At 50.8% G+C, this 18,749-nt stretch overlaps 1 protein-coding gene across 2 annotated transcripts in view; it reads left to right on the forward strand.

The window, feature by feature from the left end:
* asic1c (acid-sensing (proton-gated) ion channel 1c) overlaps window positions 1-10,136 on the forward strand; it is a 537,225-nt gene extending 527,089 nt beyond the window's left edge. For both annotated transcript variants that reach the window (XM_085992205.1, XM_085992204.1), the window contains 3 exons: window positions 4,853-4,932; window positions 5,039-5,110; window positions 9,609-10,136. In XM_085992205.1, coding sequence (XP_085848331.1) covers window positions 4,853-4,932; window positions 5,039-5,110; window positions 9,609-9,713 — 257 coding nt within the window. In that variant the 3' untranslated portion in view covers window positions 9,714-10,136. The remainder of the gene's footprint in view (window positions 1-4,852; window positions 4,933-5,038; window positions 5,111-9,608) is intronic.
* The last annotated feature ends 8,613 nt before the right edge of the window (window positions 10,137-18,749 follow it).

The following is an 18,749-nucleotide window of genomic DNA, read 5'->3' on the forward strand; positions in this document are numbered from 1 at the left end:
CCTTCATTGTGTATTCCCTTGCCTTGTTAGACCCCCCAAAGTGCATCACCTCGCACTTTTCCGGGTTAAATTCCATTTGCCACTGTTCCGCCCATCTGACCAACCCATCTATATCGTTCTGCAGACTGAGGCTACCCTCCTCGCTATTTACCACCTTACCAATTTTAGTATCATCCGCGAATTTACTGATCATACCCTTTACATTCATATCCAAGTCATTAATGTAGACCACAAACAGCAAGGGACCCAGCACCGATCCCTGTGGTACCCCACTGGCCACAGGTTTCCAGTCACAAAAACAACCTTCGACCATCACCCTCTGCCTTCTGCCACTAAGCCAGTTTTGTATCCAATGTGCCAAGGCACCCTGGATTCCATGGGCTCTTACCTTCTTGACCAGTCTCCTGTGCGGGACTTTATCGAAGGCCTTACTGAAATCCATGTATACCACATCCACTGCGTTACCCTCATCCACACACCTAGTCACCCCCTCAAAAAATTCAATCAAATTAGTCAGACATGATCTTCCCTTGACAAAGCCATGTTGACTATCCCTGATTAATCCTTGCCTCTCCAAGTGGAGACAAATTTTGTCCCTCAGGATTTTTTCCAGTAATTTTCCTACCACTGATGTTAGGCTCACTGGCCTGTAGTTCCCCGGTTTTTCCCTACTACCCTTCTTGAATAATGGTACTACATTAGCGGTTCTCCAGTCCTCTGGCACATCCCCTGTGGCCAGAGAGGTCCTGAATATATGTGTTAGAGCCCCCGCAATCTCCTCCTTTGCCTCACACAGCAGCCTGGGGTACATTTCATCCGGGCCTGGGGATTTATCCATTTTTAGGCCAGCTAAAACCGCCAATACCTCCTCCCTCTCGATGTTAATATGTTCGAGCATATCACAGTCCCCCCGCCCTATTTCTATGTCTACATCGTCCTTCTCCATAGTGAAAACAGATGCAAAAAATTCATTTAGAACCCCTCCTACATCTTCCGGCTCCACACACAGATTGCCACTTTTGTCCCTAATGGGCCCTATTTTTTCCCTAGTTATCCTTTTACCCTTAATATACTTATAAAACATCTTCGGATTTTCCTTTATTTTGCTCGCCAGTGTTATTTCATGGCCCCTCCTTGATCTCCTAATTTCTTTTTTAAGTATCCCCCTGCACTTTTTGTACTCCTCTAGGGCTTCCTCTGTCTTTAGCCTTTTGTATCTACCAAAAGCCCTCCTTTTTTTCCTAATCCATTCCCGTATATCCCCTGACATCCACGGTTCCCTGTGGTTTTTGGAACCACTCTTGACCTTTATGGGAACATGTTGCCCTTGTATGATCTCAATCTCCCTTCTGAAAGCCTCCCATTGCTCCGATGCGGATTTTCCTACAAGTAGCTGATCCCAGTCCATTTTGGCCAGATCCTGCCTTATCCTATTAAAATCGGCCTTCCCCCAATTTAGAACCTTTATTTCCGGCCCATCCCTGTCCTTTTCCATGACCACCTTAAATCTTACCATATTATGGTCACTATCACCAAAGTGCTCACCTACTAGCACTTTTTCCACTTGGCCGGCCACATTCCCTAGAATTAGGTCCAGTACCGCCCCCTCTCTTGTAGGACTTTCTACATGCTGGCTCAAAAAGCTCTCCTGGATGCACTTTAAGAATTCTACACCCTCTGAGCCTTTCACACTTTGACTATCCCAGTTAATATTGGGGAAGTTGAAATCCCCCATTATTATTACCCTATTATTTGCACATTTCTCTGAGATTTGCCTACATATCTGTTCCTCTATCTCCCCCTGACTGTTTGGAGGCCTATAGTACACTCCCAGCAAAGTGCTTGCCCCCTTTTTGTTTTTAAGCTCCACCCATATGGCCTCATTAGAGGACCCTGCTAATATATCATCCCTCCTTAGTGCAGTAATTGACTCCTTAATTAATATTGCGACACCCCCTCCTCTTATACCTCCCCCTCTGTCTCGCCTGAAGATTCTGTACCCCGGAATATTGAGCTGCCAGTCTTGCCCCTCCCTCAACCATGTCTCCGTGATAGCAACAATATCATACTCCCATGTCTCTCTCTATCTCCAATCCATCAGTCTCTCTATCTCCAATCCATCAGTCTCTCTCTATCTCCAATCCATCAGTCTCTCTCTATCTCCAATCCCTCAGTCTCTCTCTATCTCCAATCCATCAGTCTCTCTATCTCCAATCCATCAGTCTCTCTATCTCCAATCCATCAGTCTCTCTCTATCTCCAATCCCTCAGTCTCTCTCTATCTCCAATCCCTCAGTCTCTCTATCTCCAATCCATCAGTCTCTCTATCTCCAATCCATCAGTCTCTCTCTATCTCCAATCCATCAGTCTCTCTATCTCCAATCCATCAGTCTCTCTCTATCTCCAATCCTCAGTCTCTCTCTATCTCCAATCCATCAGTCTCTCTCTATCTCCAATCCATCAGTCTCTCTATCTCCAATCCCTCAGTCTCTCTATCTCCAATCCCTCAGTCTCTCTATCTCCAATCCATCAGTCTCTCTCTATCTCCAATCCATCAGTCTCTCTATCTCCAATCCATCAGTCTCTCTATCTCCAATCCATCAGTCTCTCTATCTCCAATCCCTCAGTCTCTCTATCTCCAATCCATCAGTCTCTCTCTATCTCCAATCCCTCAGTCTCTCTCTATCTCCAATCCATCAGTCTCTCTCTATCTCCAATCCCTCAGTCTCTCTCTATCTCCAATCCCTCAGTCTCTCTATCTCCAATCCCTCAGTCTCTCTCTATCTCCAATCCATCAGTCTCTCTCTATCTCCAATCCCTCAGTCTCTCTCTATCTCCAATCCATCAGTCTCTCTCTATCTCCAATCCATCAGTCTCTCTATCTCCAATCCATCAGTCTCTCTATCTCCAATCCCTCAGTCTCTCTCTATCTCCAATCCATCAGTCTCTCTATCTCCAATCCCTCAGTCTCTCTCTATCTCCAATCCATCAGTCTCTCTATCTCCAATCCATCAGTCTCTCTATCTCCAATCCATCAGTCTCTCTATCTCCAATCCATCAGTCTCTCTATCTCCAATCCCTCAGTCTCTCTCTATCTCCAATCCATCAGTCTCTCTATCTCCAATCCCTCAGTCTCTCTATCTCCAATCCCTCAGTCTCTCTCTATCTCCAATCCCTCAGTCTCTCTATCTCCAATCCATCAGTCTCTCTCTATTTCCAATCCATCAGTCTCTATCTCCAATCCCTCAGTCTCTCTATTTCCAATCCCTCAGTCTCTCTATCTCCAGTCCATCAGTCTCTCTATCTCCAATCCCTCAGTCTCTCTATCTCCAATCCATCAGTCTCTCTCTATCTCCAATCCCTCAGTCTCTCTATCTCCAATCCATCAGTCTCTCTCTATCTCCAATCCCTCAGTCTCTCTATCTCCAATCCATCAGTCTCTCTCTATTTCCAGTCCATCAGTCTCTCTATCTCCAATCCATCAGTCTCTCTATCTCCAATCCCTCAGTCTCTCTCTATCTCCAGTCCATCAGTCTCTCTATCTCCAAGCCCTCAGTCTCTCTATCTCCAATCCATCAGTCTCTCTCTATCTCCAATCCCTCAGTCTCTCTATTTCCAATCCCTCAGTCTCTCTATCTCCAATCCCTCAGTCTCTCTATCTCCAGTCCATCAGTCTCTCTATCTCCAATCCCTCAGTCTCTCTATCTCCAATCCCTCAGTCTCTCTATTTCCAATCCCTCAGTCTCTCTATCTCCAATCCCTCAGTCTCTCTCTATCTCCAGTCCATCAGTCTCTCTATCGCCAAGCCCTCAGTCTCTCTCTATCTCCAATCCCTCAGTCTCTCTCTATCTCCAATCCCTCAGTCTCTCTATCTCCAATCCATCAGTCTCTCTATCTCCAATCCATCAGTCTCTCTCTATCTCCAATCCCTCAGTCTCTCTCTATCTCCAATCCATCAGTCTCTCTCTATCTCCAATCCCTCAGTCTCTCTCTATCTCCAATCCATCAGTCTCTCTCTATCTCCAATCCACCAGTCTATCTCCAATCCATCAGTCTCTCTCTATCTCCAATCCATCAGTCTCTCTCTATCTCCAATCCATCAGTCTCTCTCTTTCTCCTATCCCTCAGTCTCTCTCTATCTCCAATCCATCAGTCTCTCTCTATCTCCAATCCATCAGTCTCTCTCTATCTCCAATCCCTCAGTCTCTCTCTATCTCCAATCCATCAGTCTCTCTATCTCCAATCCATCAGTCTCTCTATCTCCAATCCATCAGTCTCTATCTCCAATCCATCAGTCTCTCTCTATCTCCAATCCCTCAGTCTCTCTATCTCCAATCCATCAGTCTATCTCTATCTCCAATCCATCAGTCTCTCTCCAATCCCTCACTATCTCTCTCCCTCCATCACCAATCCCTCATTATCTCCCTCCATCTCCAATTCCTCACTATCTCTATCCCTCCATCTCCAATCTGTGTGTCTCTCTCTTCCTCTCTATCTCCAATCCCTGTGTTTCTCTGTCCCTCTATCTCCGAACCCTCCATTCCTCCATCTCCAGTTCCTCAATGTGTGTCTCTCTCTTCGTCCCTAGTCCCTCAATGTGTCTCTCTCCCTATCTCCAATCCCTCCGTATCCTTCCCTCCATCTCCAATCTGTCTCGCTCTTCCCTCTATCTCCAATTCCTCAGTCTGTCTCTCCCTCCATCTCCAATCCATCAGTGTGTGCCTCTCTCCATATCACCAATCCCCCAATCTGCCCTTCCCTCTGACAACCCTCTTGGACTGTTAGATACCCAGTCTGTCTTAATAAGGTTTCATGTGAAGTGCTGACTGACCTCTGAGCTGTTTGTTTTGCAGGTGATATCGGGGGTCAGATGGGCCTGTTTATTGGAGCCAGTATTTTAACCATCTTGGAAATTTTCGATTATTTGTATGAGGTAAGACCTGGCTTGATCTAACCCTCGCACAGTGGGGCAGTGGGGGATGTCCCTCTGTCTGTCTCGCTTGGGTCCTGATTGTGTGTCTCTGTGTTTGTGACTTCAGGTTTTTAAAGACAAGATGTCCGGTTTCGTAAAACACAAGAAGAGGCCGAAGAGGAGCCACAGCGACAATCTGGTAAAACCCAGCAGCTCGCGCAGCACAAATACACATTCACACAAATACACACTCACACACAAATACGCACTCACACACAAATACACACACACACACATACACACTCACACAAATACACACTCACACACATACACACACACACATACAAATACACACACACACAAATACACACTCACACAAATACACACTCACACAAATACACACTTACACACAAATACACACCCACACACAAATACACACTCACACACATACACACACACACATACACACTTACACACAAATACACTCACACACAAATACACACTCACACACATACACACTCACACACATACACACTCACACACAAATACGCACTCACACACATACACACTCACACACATACACACACACACATACACACTCACACACATACAAATACACACACACAAATACACTCACACAAATACACACTTACACACAAATACACACCCACACACAAATACACACTCACACACATACACACACACATACACACTTACACACAAATACACTCACACACAAATACACACTCACACAAATACACACTCACACAGACACACCCACACACAAATACACACTCACACAAATACACTCACACACATACACACCCACACACAAATACACACTCACACACAAATACACACTTACACACAAATACACACCCACACACAAATACACACTCACACAAATACACACTCACACACAAATACACACCCACACACAAATACACACTTACACACACATACACACTCACACACAAATACACACTCACACACAAATACACACTCACACACATACTCACACAAATACACACTCACACAAATACACACTCACACACACACACACACATACACACACACACAAATACACACACACACACAAATACACACTCACACAAATACACACTCACACAAATACACACTTACACACATACACACCCACACACAAATACACACACACATACACACAAATACACACTCACACAAATACACACTCACACAAATACACACTCACACACCCACACACAAATACACACTCACACAAATACACTCACACACATACACACCCACACACAAATACACACACACACAAATACACACTTACACACAAATACACACCCACACACAAATACACACTCACACAAATACACACTCACACACAAATACACACTTACACACACATACACACTCACACACAAATACACACTCACACACAAATACACACTCACACACATACACACTCACACAAATACACACTCACACAAATACACACTCACACAAATACACACTCACAAATACACACACACAAATTAGGACAGAGCGATAGGTTTTAGGGAGAGTCTTAAAGTAGGAAAGAGAGGTAGAGAGGATGAGAGGTTCAGGGAGGGAATTCCAGAGCTTGGGGCCTAAACAGCTGAAGGCACGGCCACCAAAGGTGGAGTGATTAAAATTGGGGATGTGCAAGAGGACAGAAGTTGTCAATCTAGTTTAAGTGATCATGTCCTTTAGTTGGACTTGAACCTATACAGAGCGCAGAGATCTTGGAGGGTTGTGGGGCTGGAGGAGATTACAGAGATAGGTGGAAGTGACCACCGCACAGTCCTTGTGGAGACGAAGTCCCGTCTTCATGTTGAGGACACCCTCCACCGTGTTGTGTGGCACTACCACCGTGCTAAATGGGACAGATTTCGAACAGATCTGGCAACTCAAAACTGGGCATCCATGAGGTGCTGTGGGCCATCAGCAGCAGAATTGTTTCCACCACAATCTGTAACCTCATGGCCCGGCATATCCCTCACTCTACCATTACCATCAAGCCGGGAGATCAACCCTGGTTTAACGAAGAGTGCAGGAGAGCATGCCGGGAACCGCACCAGGCATACCGAAAAATGAGGTGTCAACCTGGTGAGGCTACAACACAGGACTACTTGCATGCCAAACAACGGAAGCAACATGCGATAGACAGAGCTAAGCAATCTCACAACCATCGGATCAAATCAAAACTCTGCAGTCCTGCCACATCCAGTCGTGAGTGGTGGTGGACAATTAAACAGTTAACAGGAGGTGGAGGCTCCAAAAATATCCCCATCCTCAATGATGGTGGAGCCCAGCACGTGAGTGCAAAAGACAAGGCTGAAGCATTTGCAACTATCTTCAGCCAGAAGTGTCGAGTGGATGATCCATCTCGGCCTCCTCCTGAGGTCCCCAGCATCACAGATGCCAGTCTTCAGCCCATTCAATTCACTCCACGTGATGTCAAGAAACGGCTGAAGACACTGGATACTGCAAAGGCTATGGGCCCTGACAACATTCCGGCAATAGTACTGAAGACTTGTGCTCCAGAACTAGCTGCGCCCCTAGCCAAGCTGTTCCAGTACAGCTACAACACTGGCATCTACCCGGCAATGTGGAAAATTGCCCAAGTATGTCCTGTCTACAAAAAGCAGGACAAATCCGACCCGGCCAATTACCGTCCCATCAGCCTACTCTCAATCATCAGCAAAGTGATGGAAGGTGTCGTCGACAGTGCTATCAAGCGGCACTTACTCAGCAATAACCTGCTAACTGACGCCCAGTTTGGGTTCCACCAGGGCCACTCAGCTCCTGACCTCATTACAGCCTTGGTCCAAACATGGACAAAAGAGCTGAACTCAAGAGGTGAGGTGAGAGTGACTGCCCTTGACATCAAGGCAGCATTTGATCGAGTGTGGCATCAAGGAGCCCTAGCAAAACTGAAGTCAATGGGAATCAAGGGGAAAACTCTCCATTGGTTGGAATCATACCTAGCACAAAGGAAGTTGGCTGTGGTTGTTGGAGGTCATTCATCTCAATCACATGACATCACTGCAGGAGTTCCTCAGGGCAGTGTCCTAGGCCCAACCATCTTCAGTTGTTTCATCAATGACCTTCCCTCCATCATAAGGTCAGAAGTGGGGATGTTCGCTGATGATTGCACACTGTTCAGCACCATTCGAGACTCGTCAGATACTGACACAGTCCGTGTCCATATGCAGCAAGACCTGGACAACATTCAGACTTGGGCTGACAAGTGGCAAGTAACATTCGCACCACACAAGTGCCAGGCAATGACCATCTCCAACAAGCGAGACTCTAACCATCTCCCCTTGACATTCAATGGCATTACCATCGCTGAATCCCCCACTATCAACATCCTGGGGGATACCATTGATCAGAAACTGAACTGGACCAGCCATATAAATACTGTGGCTACAAGAGCAGGCCAGAGGCTGGGAATTCTGCGGTGAGTATCTCACCTCCTGACTCCCCAAAGCCTTTCCACCATCTACAAGGCACAAGTCAGGAGTGTGATGGAATACTCTCCACTTGCCTGGATGAGTGCAGCTCCAACAACACTCAAGAAGCTCGACACCATTCAGGATAAAGCAGCCCGCTTGATTGGCACTCCATCCACCACCTTCAACATTCACTCCCTCCACCACCGGCACACTGTGGCTGCAGTGTGTACCATCTACAAGATGCACTGCAGCAACTCGCCAAAGCTCCTTCAACAGCACCTTCCAAACCCGCGACCTCTACCACTTAGAAGGACAAGGACAGCAGACGCATGGGAACATCACCACCTACAAGTTCCCCTCCAAGCCACACACCATCCTGACTTGGACCTGTATCGCCGTTCCTTCACTGTCGCTGGGCCAAAATCCTGGAACTCCCTTCCTAACAGCATTGTGGGTGTACCTACACCATATGGACTGCAGCGGTTCAAGAAGGCGGCTCACCACCATCTTCTCAAGGGCAATTAGGGATGGGCACTAAATGCAGGCCTAGCCAGCGACGCCCACATCCCATCAATGAATAAAAAAATAAAAAAATAGGGAGGGGTGAGGCCTTGGAGGGATTTGAAAACAAGGATGAGAATTTTGAAATCGAGGCGCTGCTTAACCGGGAGCCAAAGTAGGTCAGCGAGCACAGGGGTGATGGGCGAACGGGACTTGGTGCGAGTTAGGACACAGGCAGCCGAGTTTTAGATGACCTCAAGTTTACGTAGGGTAGAATGTGGGAGGCCAGCCAGGAGTGCGTTGGAATATTCAAGTCTAGAGGTAACAAAGGCATGGATGAGGGTTTCAGCAGATGAGCTGAGGCAAGGGCAGAGACAGGCAATGTTACAGAGGTGGAAATAGGCGGTCTTTGTTATGCTACGGATATGTGGTCGGAAACTAATCTCGGGGTCAAATATGACACCAAGGTTGCGAACAGTGTGGTTCAGCCTAAGACACGCACATACACAAATATTCACATACATGTACACGTGTACAAGCATATACACAAGGGAATGCACACATACCTGTATACACACACACACACACACACATACACGAGAAAATGCAGTTCTGGAGGGATGTGCTGACATTGGCCACTTCAAAGTAGGACGAGCTTTCGCCGCACATCTCTCCGCCCCCCTCCCCCTTCGCCTCTAATGCCTGCGCTTCCCCCTCTTTCAGAGTACCTGCGACACGCTGAGGAGCCACTCGGACAGCATGGGGTTCACCCCCAACATGCTGCCCCGGCACCCCACCCTAGGCAACTTTGAAGAGTTTGCTTGCTGACGTCAACGGGAGCTGTGGGGGAGGCGGAGGTCGCACGGCGGAGGTCCCACAGCGGAGCAGAGCCACGAGGGAGAGGGAGGAGAAACACAATAAAGTTCCATTAAAAAAAACACACAAGGAAAACTCGGATCGCCTCGAGGCAAGGCCGACGGGAACCGGATCGTGGGAACAAACCTGCAGCCCCAACGGATCCCTGGACCATTCAACAAATTCCACTTGGAATTCAGCCCCTGTTACAGACACTGACTGTCCAGCGCTCTCTTCGAAGTCGGCCTCTCAGTTGTTAAATATTCCTGTAATTACTGTACAGAACATTCATCCATCAAAGGCAAGCGTATTGGGCACAACGCAAGATACAATAGCAACTCAACCAACCATCTGGACATTTTCTTTTTAACAATTTGATAAAAACTCCAAAGTATATATTTTTTGTGCCATCAACCGTCAATACCAAATTCTGAGGGACTCAAGTCGAGATTCTGCTCTCGCTCAGGCTGCCTGCGTTTCTCACAGGACTTCTGTCTACTTTGCACCATAGTTGAGATGTTGGACAAGGCCGAGACCCACAGATCCAGCTGGTGCCGCCAGTCCCATGGCCGCAGGCTGAGGGGGTGCAGACGGTGACGGTGTTTCTCCCGATGGCGGGCACGGGCAGGGAAAGAGCGACTCCATGCTGGAGCCAGCCTGTCGCTGGCGTGTCTCACCAGGTAGGCCTGTGTCCTCCCACATCAGGGCTGGAGCAACAGCTGCCTGGTGTTTGGGCAGTCCTAGGCCAGCCAATCATCTCAACTCCCGCCCTCTGTTAACCAGTCCCAGGGGTTCTTTGTTATTCCCATTCCCTGTTAATCATATTCCCAGTCCCTTTGTTAATCATATTCCCAGTCCCTTTGTTAATCATATTCCCATTCCCTGTTAATCATATTCCCATTCCCTGTTAATCATATTCCCAGTCCCTCTGTTAATCTTATTCCCGGTCCCTGTTAATCATATTCCCATTCCCTGTTAATCATATTCCCATTCCCTGTTAATCATATTCCCATTCCCTGTTAATCATATTCCCATTCCCTCTGTTAATCATATTCCCATTCCCTGTTAATCATATTCCCAGGCCCCTGTTAATCATATTCCCATTCCCTGTTAATCATATTCCCAATCTCTCTGTGAATCATATTCCCATTCCCTCTGTTAATCATATTCCCGGTCCCTGCTAATCATATTCCCATTCCCTGTTAATCATATTCCCATTCCCTGTTAATCATATTCCCATTCCCTCTGTTAATCATATTCCCATTCCCTGTTAATCATATTCCCAGGCCCCTGTTAATCATATTCCCATTCCCTGTTAATCATATTCCCAGTCCCTCTGTTAATCATTCCCATTCCCTGTTAATCATATTCCCAGGCCCCTGTTAATCATATTCCCAATCCCTCTGTGAATCATATTCCCATTCCCTCTGTTAATCATATTCCCGGTCCCTGCTAATCATATTCCCATTCCCTGTTAATCATATTCCCATTCCCTCTGTGAATCATATTCCCATTCCCTGTTAATCATATTCCCATTCCCTCTGTTAATCATATTCCCATTCTGTTAATCATATTCCCATTCCCTCTGTTAATCATTCCCATTCCCTGTTAATCATATTCCCAGGCCCCTGTTAATCATATTCCCATTCCCTGTTAATCATATTCCCAGTCCCTCTGTTAATCATATTCCCATTCCCTGTTAATCATATTCCCATTCCCTGTTAATCATATTCCCAATCCCTCTGTTAATCATATTCCCATTCCCTGTTAATCATATTCCCAGTCCCTCTGTGAATCATATTCCCAGTCCCTCTGTGAATCATATTCCCATTCCCTCTGTTAATCATATTTCCATTCCCTGTTAATCTTATTCCCATTCCCTCTGTTAATCATATTCCCATTCCCTCTGTTAATCATATTCCCATTCCCTCTGTTAATCATATTCCCATTCCCTCTGTTAACCAGTCCCAGGGGCTGTCTGTCACTCTGCCTCAGTCGCCTCCCTTCAGTAATAGCGTCAATCAAACCAGGAGGGGACGGCGCGGATTTGATTCTATTTTGGGGAGGGGACGGGACGGGACGGGACCGCTGCGATCCAACTCTCCCTACTTCAGCTATGCCTTTACCAGAGGCTGGAGGAGTCGCCCAGACCGATCTTTCTCCCTCCATCTGTCGGACGGCCGAGTTCAGGAGACCCTTTGCAGCAAGCTTGGCACGAAACAGGAATGAAGACTAAACATCGGAGAACCCGAGTGAAGATCAGCCTTTGTCAGATGGGGGGGGGGGAAAACTCAAACCTGCTCCCAGTCCCAATCAGTGGGATGGCCGTGGATTAAGGGCAGGACTTGTAGATTGAGATCCTTGAACCACACAACATGTCACCTGTGAATTGTATTGTTTTAATCTTCCTCCTTCCACCATCGCAAGACCTCGCATAGTTGAACAAAGAACGAGATTCGAACTCGCCCTGGAGAAGCCATCATCCAGAAGGCGGACTGCTCCTGTTCCAGAGTCTAGACTCACCACTGCATGCACATGTACAAAGAATAAACTGAATGTAAAAAGTCACGTGAGATTATGTAAACTTTTCCAATGTAGCACAGACGGACTGTCCGCCATCGCAGTCCCCCGCCCTCAGAGCGGGTAAAAGGCAAACACAAGGGGAATGTTGGAAAAAAGTCAGCATGGTGTGTGGTGTGAGTGTGCAGAGTGAGTGTGCATGTGTGGTGTGAGTGTGCATGTGTGGTGTGAGTGTGCAGAGTGTGCATGTGTGGTGTGAGTGTGCAGAGTGAGTGTGCATGTGTGGTGTGAGTGTGCATGTGTGGTGTGCATATAGTGTACGTGTGCGAGCACGGTGTATGGGTGCGCGTACGGTGTGTGTGCAGTGTTTACATTTGCCTGTGCGCAGCGTACGGTTGTGTGTACGTGTACTGTTGTAGGTGCGCTGTGTGTGCATGGTGTACGTGTACGGTGTACGTAGTGAGTGCACAGTGTATGGAGTGAGTGTGCACAGTGTACAGTTGTGTGTGCGGTGTACGCGTATGGAGTGAGTGTGCACAGTGTACAGTTGTGCGTGCACGGTGTACGTGTACGGAGTGAGTGTGCACAGTGTACGTGTACTGAGTGAGAGTGCACAGTGTACATGTACGGAGTGAGTGTGCACAGTGTACGTGTACAGAGTGAGTGTGCAGTGTACGTGTATGGAGTGAGTGTGCACGGTGTACGTGTACTGAGTGAGTGAGCATGGTGTACGTGTACAGAGTGAGTGCAGTGTACATTGTACGTGTACGGAGTGAGTGCACAGTGTACGTTGTACGTGTACGGAGTGAGTGTGCACAGTGTACGTGTACGGAGTGAGTGTGCACAGTGTACGTGTACGGAGTGAGTGTGCACAGTGTACGTGTACTGAGTGAGTGAGCACGGTTGTACGTGTACGGAGTGAGTGTGCACAGTGTACGGTGTACGGAGTGAGTACGTGTACGGAGTGAGTGTGCACAGTGTACGTGTACGGAGTGAGTGAGCACGTGTCTTAAATCGGTGAACTTTCTCAGACACTCCCGTGTGCAAAGTTCGGTGATGAATCCTTCAATCAATTCAGATCTCATGAAAACCTCAGTTCCCATTCCGTGTATCCATCACCTTCCTGTTCAAAAACAGAAAATGCTGCAAACACTCCACAGGCCAGGCAGCATCCGTGGAGAGAGAAAGAGTCAACGTTTCAGGTCGGGACCCGGAGTTCTGATGAAAGGTCCCAGTCCTGCAACGTTAGCTCTGTTTCTCTCCCACGGATGCTGCCTGGCTGCTGAGTGTTGCAGCATTTTCTGTTTTTGTTTCGGATTCCAGCCTCCGCAGTATTTTGTTGTTGTACGACTGTTCAGTCTCTTTAATTGAAATACTTTAAAATTGATTTCAAGATGATTACACACAAACAGGGAGAGTGCGCACAAGACAGCGTGTAACAGAGCGAGTGGTGTGTATTGAACAGTACCGCATCTACGCTTTGTTTTGCGATGTGTCCAGGTCTAATAGATATCATCATCACCCTGCCACTTTCCCCATACTGCAAGGGTCCTTCTCTCTCGCTCCTCTGTCTCTCTCGCTCCCTCTGTCTCTGTCTTTTATTATTCATTCCTGGGATGTGGGCGTCGCTGGAAAGGGACCAGCATTTATTGCCCATCCTAATCGCCCTACGAGAAGGTGGAGGTGAGCCGCCTTCTTGAACCGCTGCAGTCCGTGTGGTGAAGGTGCTCTCACAGTGATGTTAGGAGGAGTTCAGGATTATGGCAAGCGAAGATGAAGAAAGGAGATATATTACAAGCAGGATGGTTGAGTGACTTGGAGGGGAATTAGGAGGTGAGGTCTCTCCCTCATCCCTCCCTCTCCCGCCCTCCCTCTCTTGCCCCTCCCCCTCCCTCTCTTGCCCTCCCCCCTCTCTCTCTCCCCCCCCTCTCCGTCTGTCTCTCCCTCTCCTCTCTCCCTCTCCTTCTGTCTCTCCCTCTCTCCCTCTCCGTCTGTCACTACCCTCTCCGTCTGTCTCTCCCTCTCCGTCTGTCTCTCCCTCTCCGTCTGTCCTCTCTCCCCCCCCGTCTGTCTCTCTCCCCCCCCCTCTCCCCGCCCTCCCTCTCTTGCCCTCCCCCCCCTCCCCTCCCTCTGTCTCTCCCTCTCCCTCCCTCTGTCTCTCACGTCTCTCCCTCTCTCTCCGTCTGTCTCTCCCTCTCTCCTCTCCCTCCCTCTCCGTCTCTCCTAGTCTCATCAGAAGTTGAGTGTTCATACAAGGCACCAAGTGGTCAGAACTCGGAAACCCGCACGGTCCCCCTCCCCCTCCCCCATCTCACCTCAGAGCCCCCAGCCATCCAGTGCCTGAGGCGAATCGTTGCCAAGGAAACGCTTCCTCAGGCCCAGAGCAATTGCCTTAAAAAAAGAATTCCTTGGATGCGATTGGCGCCTTGCTGGCCGCCCGCCCTGCCCCAAGCTGCCGAGTGTCCTTCCCAATGCCCGGTCAGTGAAGGCGCCTGCCTCCGTGTCGTAGTCCGTACACCGTCAGTCTGATGTACTTGTATCCCGCCTCCCCCGTTACCCCAGCCCGCGTCCTGCTCCCTGCATGCCGATCGATCCTGTGGGTTCCCATTCATCCCCTCATCCTTTGTGAAATATATACATAAAAGTGCACAGATATATATAATATATCAGTAATACCAAACTCTGGCACATATCGAATTCTGCCGCATTTTGTCAATGCATTAATGATGTAAAATTAATTATAGTTAAAAATAAATTGTATCGATTTTAAAGTGTTTTCTCTTGCTGACGGTCTGTTCTGACTACTGATTCCTGCGCCGTATTCCAGACTCGACAACTCCAACACACTCCAGGCCGGCCTCCCTCCTTCCACCCTCCCTAAACCTGAGCTCATCCAAAGCTCGGCTGCCCGTGTCCTAACTCGCACCAAGTCCCGTTCGCCCATCACCCTGTGCTCGCTGACCCGTGTCCTAACTCACACCCAGTCCCGTTCACCCCATCACCCCCTGTGCTCACTGCCCCGTGTCCTAACTCACACCCAGTCCCGTTCACCCATCACCCCCTGTGCTCACTGCCCCGTGTCCTAACTCGCACCAAGTCCGTTCGCCCATCACCCTGTGCTCGCTGACCCGTGTCCTAACTCACACCCAGTCCCGTTCACCCATCGCCCCCTGTGCTCACTGCCCCGTGTCCAAACTCGCACCCAGGTCCCGTTCGCACCATCACCCCCTGTGCTCACTGCCCCGTGTCCTAACTCACACCCAGTCCCGTTCACCATCACCCCCTGTGCTCACTGCCCCGTGTCCGAACTCACACCCAGTCCCGTTCACCCATCACCCCCTGTGCTCACTGCCCCGTGTTCTAACTCACACCCAGTCCCGTTCACCCATCACCCCCTGTGCTCACTGCCCCGTGTCCTAACTCACACCCAGTCCCATTCACCCATCACCCCCCGTGCTCACTGCCCCGTGTCCTAACTCACACCCAGTCCCGTTCACCCATCACCCCCGTGCTCACTGCCCCCGTGTCCTAACTCACACCCAGTCCCGTTCACCCATCACCCCCGTGCTCACTGCCCCGTGTCCTAACTCACACCCAGTCCCGTTCACCCCATCACCCCCCGTGCTCACTGCCCCCGTGTCCTAACTCACACCCAGTCCCGTTCACCCATCACCCCCGTGCTCACTGCCCCGTGTCCTAACTCACACCCAGTCCCGTTCACCCATCACCCCCCGTGCTCACTGCCCCGTGTCCTAACTCACACCCAGTCCCGTTCACCCATCACCCCCTGTGCTCACTACCCCGTGTCCTAACTCACACCCAGTCCCCGTTCACCCATCACCCCGTGCTCACTGCCCCGTGTCCTAACTCACACCCAGTCCCGTTCACCCATCACCCCCTGTGCTCACTGCCCCGTGTCCTAACTCACACCCAGTCCCGTTCACCCCATCACCCCCCTGTGCTCACTGCCCCGTGTCCTAACTCACACCCAGTCCCGTTCACCCATCACCAGCCTGTGCTCACTGCCCCCGTGTCCTAACTCACACCCAGTCCCGTTCACCCATCACCCCCTGCTCACTGCCCCGTGTCCTAACTCACACCCAGTCCCGTCACACCACACCCCTATCACCCATCCCTGTGCTCACCTGCCCCGTTCCTAACCCATCACCCCGTCACCCTCCCGTGCTCACTGCCCCGTGTCCTAACTCACACCCAGTCCCGTTCACCCATCACCCCTGTGCTCACTGCCCCGTGTCCTAACTCACACCCAGTCCCGTCACCCATCACCCCCTGTGCTCACTTGCCCCGTGTCCTAACTCACACCCAGTCCCGTTCACCCACCCCTGCACTCTGCCCCGTGTCCTCACTCACACCCAGTCCGTACCCTCACACCCAGTGCTCCAGCCCCGTGTCCTACTCACACCAGTCCCGTCACCCATCACCCCGTGCTCACTGCCCCGTGTCCTACTCACACCCAGTCCAGTCCCTCATCACCCCCTGTGCTCACTTGCCCCTGTCCGAACTCACACCCAGTCCCCGTTCACCATCACCCTCTCACTGCCCCCGTGTCCTAACTCACACCCAGTCCCGTTCACCCATCACCCCCTGTGCTCACTTGCCCCGTGTCCTAACTCACACCCAGTCCCGTCACCCATCACCCCCTGTGCTCCTGCCCGTCCCGTCCTAACTCACACCCAGTCCCGTTCACCCATCACCCCCTGTGCTCACTGCCCCGTGTCCTAACTCACACCCAGTCCCGTTCACCCCATCACCCCCTGTGCTCACTGCCCCGTGTCCTAACTCACACCCAGTCCCGTTCACCCATCACCCCCTGTGCTCACTGCCCCGTGTCCTAACTCACACCCAGTCCCGTTCACCCATCACCCCCTGTGCTCACTGCCCCGTGTCCTAACTCACACCCAGTCCCGTTCACACCATCACCCCCTGTGCTCACTGCCCCGTGTCCTAAGCTCACACCGAGTCCCGTTCACCCATCACCCCCCGTGCTCACTGCCCCGTGTCCTAACTCACACCCAGTCCCGTTCACCCATCACCCCCCTGTGCTCACTGCCCCGTGTCCTAACTCACACCCAGTCCCGTTCACCCCATCACCCCCTGTGCTCACTGCCCGTGTCCTAACTCACACCAGTCCCGTTCACCCATCACCCGCCTGTGCTCACTGCCCCGTGTCCTAACTCACACCCAGCTCCCTGTTCACCCCATCACCCCCTGTGCTCACTGCCCCCGTGTCCTAACTCACACCCCAGTCCCGTTCACCCATCACCCCCCTGTGCTCACTGCCCCGTGTCCTAACTCACACCCAGTCCCGTTCACCCATCACCCCCCTGTGCTCACTGCCCCGTGTCCTAACTCACACCCAGTCCCGTTCACCCCATCACCCCCCTGTGCTCACTGCCCCGTGTCCTAACTCACACCCAGTCCTGTTCACCCATCACCCCCGTGCTCACTGCCCCGTGTCCTAACTCACACCCGAGTCCCGTTCACCCATCACCCCGTGCTCACTGCCCCGTGTGCTAACTCACACCCAGTCCCGTTCACCCATCACCCCCTGTGCTCACTGCCCCGTGTCCTAACTCACACCCAGTCCCATTCACCCATCACCCCCGTGCTCACTGCCCCGTGTCCTAACTCACACCCAGTCCCGTTCACCCATCACCCCCCGTGCTCACTGCCCCCGTGTCCTAACTCACACCCAGTCCCGTTCACCCATCACCCCCTGTGCTCACTACCCCGTGTTCTAACTCACACCCCAGTCCCGTTCACCCATCACCCCGTGCTCACTGCCCCGTGTCCTAACTCACACCCAGTCCCATTCACCCATCACCCCCGTGCTCACTGCCCCGTGTCCTAACTCACACCCAGTCCCGTTCACCCATCACCCCCCGTGCTCACTGCCCCGTGTCCTAACTCACACCCAGTCCCGTTCACCCATCACCGCCTGTGCTCACTGCCCCGTGTCCTAACTCACACCCAGTCCCGTTCACACCATCACCCCCTGTGCTCACTGCCCCGTGTCCTAACTCACACCCAGTCCCGTTCACCCATCACCCCCTGTGCTCACTGCCCCGTGTCCTAACTCACACGCAGTCCCGTTCACCCATCACCCCCCTGTGCTCACTGCCCCGTGTCCTAACTCACACCCAGTCCCGTTCACCCATCACCCCCCTGTGCTCACTGCCCCGTGTCCTAACTCACACCCAGTCCCTGTTCACCCATCACCCCCTGTGCTCACTGCCCCGTGTCCTAACTCACACCGAGTCCCGTTCACCCATCACCCCGTGCTCACTGCCCCGTGTCCTAACTCACACCCAGTCCCGTTCACACCATCACCCCCCTGTGCTCACTGCCCCGTGTCCTAACTCACACCCAGTCCCGTTCACCCATCACCGCCTGTGCTCACTGCCCCCGTGTCCTAACTCACACCCAGTCCCGTTCACCCATCACCCCCTGTGCTCACTGCGCCCGTGT

Source organism: Somniosus microcephalus, chromosome 7, assembly GCF_052327205.1.
Source record: "Somniosus microcephalus isolate GS21.2 chromosome 7, FLI_Smic_1.0, whole genome shotgun sequence".
Classification (NCBI taxonomy): domain Eukaryota; kingdom Metazoa; phylum Chordata; class Chondrichthyes; order Squaliformes; family Somniosidae; genus Somniosus; species Somniosus microcephalus.